At 36.1% G+C, this 4,645-nt stretch overlaps 1 protein-coding gene across 2 annotated transcripts in view; it reads left to right on the forward strand.

The window, feature by feature from the left end:
* UGGT2 (UDP-glucose glycoprotein glucosyltransferase 2) overlaps nt 1-4,645 on the forward strand; it is a 146,323-nt gene that overhangs the window by 56,463 nt on the left and 85,215 nt on the right. For both annotated transcript variants that reach the window (XM_010831523.1, XM_010831522.1), the window contains exon 12: nt 2,037-2,187. In XM_010831523.1, coding sequence (XP_010829825.1) covers nt 2,037-2,187 — 151 coding nt within the window. The remainder of the gene's footprint in view (nt 1-2,036; nt 2,188-4,645) is intronic.

Raw genomic sequence — 4,645 nt, forward strand, 5'->3', positions numbered from 1 at the left:
CCTAAGGCCCACTTGACTTCGCATTCCAGGATGTCTGGCTGTAGGTGAGTGATCACATCATTGTGATTATCTGGGTCATGAAGATCTTTTTTAAATAGTTCTTCTGAGTATTCTTGCCACCTCTTCTTAATATCTTGTGCTTTTGTTAGGTCCATATCTTTTCTGTCCTTTATTATGCCCATCTTTGTATGAAATGTTCCCTTGGTAGCTAATTTTCTTGAAGAGATCTCTGTAGTCTTTTTCATTCTATTGTTTTCCTAGTAACTATTAAAAGAGAAGCATGAAGAATAGTTTTTGTTATTTAACAATACAGAGATAAGTTTTTCTGATAAACATATTATATTTCAAGAACCAGGTTTTTTTTTTTAATTTTGTATCCAAAATTCAATATTTGAAAAGAGCAAGGAAGAAACTGGTGCTGTTGAGAGCAACTGTGTGCTTAGTAGTAAATTCATTTAATCGTAATATCCTATCAGGTGATTCTTGCTGTTCTCTTTTTATGTATGGGGAAACAAAGACTCAGATCTCACATAAAGATAGGGATACAACTAGCAAGTGGTTTCGAGGTTTGAAATCTCATGCCCTTTTCAGTGTACCACACCACGTAGCTCTATCTAGTTTTTCTGTTGATATGTTTCCTTGAAAACTAGGTTGTGATAACAAAGATGGTAGTTACAGAAGCTATGAAGAGTGTTATAATTCTATCACATAAAAAGTATCTCTTCAATAAGCATCATAACATTTTTTAAATGGAGAGAACATTGGCAGTGCCATCCACAATTCTTATTTTACAAAAGAGAAAATTTAAAGGGATTAAGAACTTTAAGAAGCTACACTCAGTGCAGTGTTATAGCCCCGACTAAATCTTATTATTGGTAATTTATGATATTCAAGCTGGTGCTTTTTTTATCACACTCATCTTCTAATACATTTGGAGGGAATGGTAAAAAGTCTACTTTGTAATACAGTCAGAACTGTCTAGGAACACATACTGAGCTGATGTCATATGGGCCAGCTTGAAATACTTCTAAAACAGCCTTCTTAGGAGTTTAGATATTAGATCTCTTCTCTTTAAATGTAGATTTCTATAGTCCTCCCTAAGAATATATATCTAAAGCCCGTATATCACTTTATTCTGATTCTGTTCATTTCTGAAAGGCAAGGTGATTTCCATGAATGGATTTTTGAATGAAGCACTTGGGTTAAATATAATAAATAGAAACACTTGGTTTCAAAAAGTAATAATCAGAATTCCTCCTTGCCTAGTAGATTTTACCTTCCCCAACATGAACATATTTTACCATGGTCTGTACAGCCTTACCTATCTTTGCAGATGGGCTTCGTGTCTCAGCTCTGCGAGTCCACTGGCTGAGTTCCTGGGCAGGAGGTTTCATCTCTCTGAGTCTCATTGGCATCTCTTGAGACTTCCTGAGGTTGTTATGAGATCCAGAGTGAACCTGATAAGCAGTGGTTTAAAGTATCAAATTGCCCTGACTCTTTGTCAATAAGGTCCTTTACTGATGATGATGTTACTTTTAGCAATGATACTTTCTAACATTAGTAGTACTAAGAGCTATCAAATTATTATATATGCAATTAGAAATTTTAATATGTATTCTAAACATGTGAACTTTCATACTTTTATGAAACTTTGTATTTTAGGTCATGTTTGATCTTGTTTTTTGTATCAAGAGAATGACCTCTACTGTATTTTTTCCCTTCATTTTTGGCTTGCTCAGGAATGAACATATTTTCACTTCCTTGGTGAAGGAATATAATATATATATCTTAATGTCTTGCCCTTTAAAGAAGATTTTGTTACAACTTAAAAAAAAACTCAGCATAGTTTACACTAGATAACTAATTAGAAATTCTTGTCCTATTTGTTAATGAGTTTAATAATGTGTTTTTCTGCTGTTAATAAAAATACCAGAGAAACTTGTTTCTAATGCTTTGAGATATTTATGAACTTTAAAGGATTTAATAAAAAATTTTGGCAAATCAAAGTAAAACATTTCTTTTCTTTAAACCTAAAGTCTTTTGGATATGCTGAAACTGGAAGGAAAAATGATGAATGGTCTTCACAGTCTTGGGCTCAAAGGAGAAGATATGAGCAAGTTTTTAAAATTAAGCACACGTAGTTGGGATCATACCTATGCACTGGATATTAGACATTCTTCTATCATGGTAAGTGCTCCTGTAATTTCTCATTTTAAAACACCAATACAGTATACTAACGCATATATATGGAATTTAGAAAGATGGTAACAATAACCCTGTGTACGAGACAGCAAAAGAGACACTGATATATAGAACAGCCTTATGGACTCTGTGGGAGAGGGAGAGGGTGGGAAGATTTGGGAGAATGGCATTGAAACATGTAAAATATCATGTATGAAACGAGATGCCAGTCCAGGATCGATGCACGATACTGGATGCTTGGGGCTAGAGCACTGGGACGACCCAGAGGGATGGTATGGGGAGGGAGGAGGGAGGAGGGTTCAGGATGGGGAACACATGTATACCTGTGGCGGATTCATTTTGATATTTGGCAAAACTAATACAATTATGTAAAGTTTAAAAATAAAATTAAAAAAAATAAATAAAGTATCAACCAGTCAAAAAAGAAAAAAAAACCAAAAAACCTTTAGTAGACTTAAGACTTAAAACCAGATATTGGCAGACTTTAGAATTAATTTAAGCATTTTGAAAGAGGTTATAGGAGTGAGAAGAAAAAGTAAAACCAGACTCATTCCTTCTCCCCCGTAGATCTTCCTTTCCCCTTTCTTGTATTCTCTGTACTTCCTCAGGAGAATATCTACGCAGCTCATTCAGTATCCTTTCCAGCTTTAAAGGTAAAATGAGAACAACAGAATAACTGCCTAAGCAACAGCAGCAACAAAATACCAAATGGTTAATACCTGAGGAATATATGAATACCACCTTAATATAGTGAAAATCTTGCCCAACAATTTGTGGTGGCTTCCTGATGTTCTGGTCCATGTATTACAGCCTAAGTGAATTTTTTTGATATCTGATCACATCACTTTTCCTTCTTTAAAGCACAAAAATAGTCCATGGTATGGCCTAATAGGTGGAAATGGCTTATTTCCTCCTTTTCCGGCCAGAACAATCTTCCCACCTATAGAGTTAGTCAGCCATCCAGGAATCAGGGAATGATAACAGCACCAAAGAACTGCTGCGTTGCCTGAACATCAGAGACCTCAGACTGAAGACAAACTACATCCGTTATTTGTTAGTTGGACCATTGTATTTTCTAGGACAGTTTTATAAGTTACTTGTTTGTTGGCTCCAGGTTTTTTTTTTTTTAACTACTGTTTAGACCATGTCCTCTCACTGACTGAATTTTACTCTTACTTGGATCTCTTTATACTCAATAACAGATATCTTTTTCTAATAATGTTTTTATCAGTAAGAGGAATGACCATGATAGTTAACTTTAATTCTTTGTGCCTTTTATTTTAAGCATTTATGCTTTTGACCATTTTCACAAAAATTGGGGTGAGATAAAATGAGGGAAGTAATTTTCAAAGCTATTCTCAACATAACAAATAGACCTGTAAAGAAACTTTCCAACTCCATTTATGAAATAGCATCCTTATCCTCCAAGGTTGGCTGTGGAAGATGGTCAGTCACATGGGGGGAGCAGTCTCCTGATGCTGTTCCCATTGCCCACACCGCCCACAGAGTCTCCTCCTGTATGCTATAAAGACTCCTCTCTTGCCCAGCTCTTGGACACTATGAGGAGGCATTCTTTTCCAAGGAACTTCTTGGAAGTAATTTTTATTGAGGTAAAATATAATATAAGGTAATGCTCTGTTAGGCATTTTAAGTCTGTAATTCATTGGCATTAAATATATTCACAGTCTTGTCCAACTGTCACCATTATCTGTTTCCAGAACTTCATCATTTCAAATAGATACCCATTCCCTTCTCCCTTAAGTGCCTGGTAACCTCTGTTCTACTTTTTGTCTCTGTGAATTTGCCTCTTCCCATACTGCATGTAAGGGTAGTCATATGATATTTGTCCAATTATGCCTGACTTGTTTCACTCACCATGATGTTTTCAAGGTTCATCCATATTGTAGCATGTATAAGAATTTCATCCCTTCTAAGGCTAGTAATTTTTAAAGTATCTATTTTACATACTATTAAGGGAAGCTTTATGTCTCAGATGCTTCTATTTTTACACTTGGAAAGTGCCTGTCTGAATAGAAAATTGTTTCTGAGACTTAATTCTCTAGCTACCTCCAGAAAGATTAACTGGCACAAAATGCAGACCTCTGAGGTCTCAGTACTGTTCAACTTGGTCTGTTAGAGCAGCAAAATTAGCTCACACGTAAGCTTTATTTTTGCTTCATAGCATTTGCTACCACCCATTATGATATGTATTCGTTTATAATCTTTTTCCAATGGAATGTAAGTGCCCCCCACTCCAGGACTTTGTTAAATACCGTCAACATTCATCGGTTCGGTTCAGTTCAGTTCAGTCGCTCAGTCGTGTCCGACTCTTTGCGACCCCATGAATCACAGCATGCCAGGCCTCCCTGTCCATCACCAACTCCCGGAGTTCACTCAGACTCATGTCCATCGAGTCAGTGATGCCATCCAGCCATCTCATCCT

The sequence above is a fragment of the Bison bison genome, unplaced genomic scaffold, assembly GCF_000754665.1.
Source record: "Bison bison bison isolate TAMUID 2011002044 unplaced genomic scaffold, Bison_UMD1.0 scf7180017864527, whole genome shotgun sequence".
Classification (NCBI taxonomy): domain Eukaryota; kingdom Metazoa; phylum Chordata; class Mammalia; order Artiodactyla; family Bovidae; genus Bison; species Bison bison.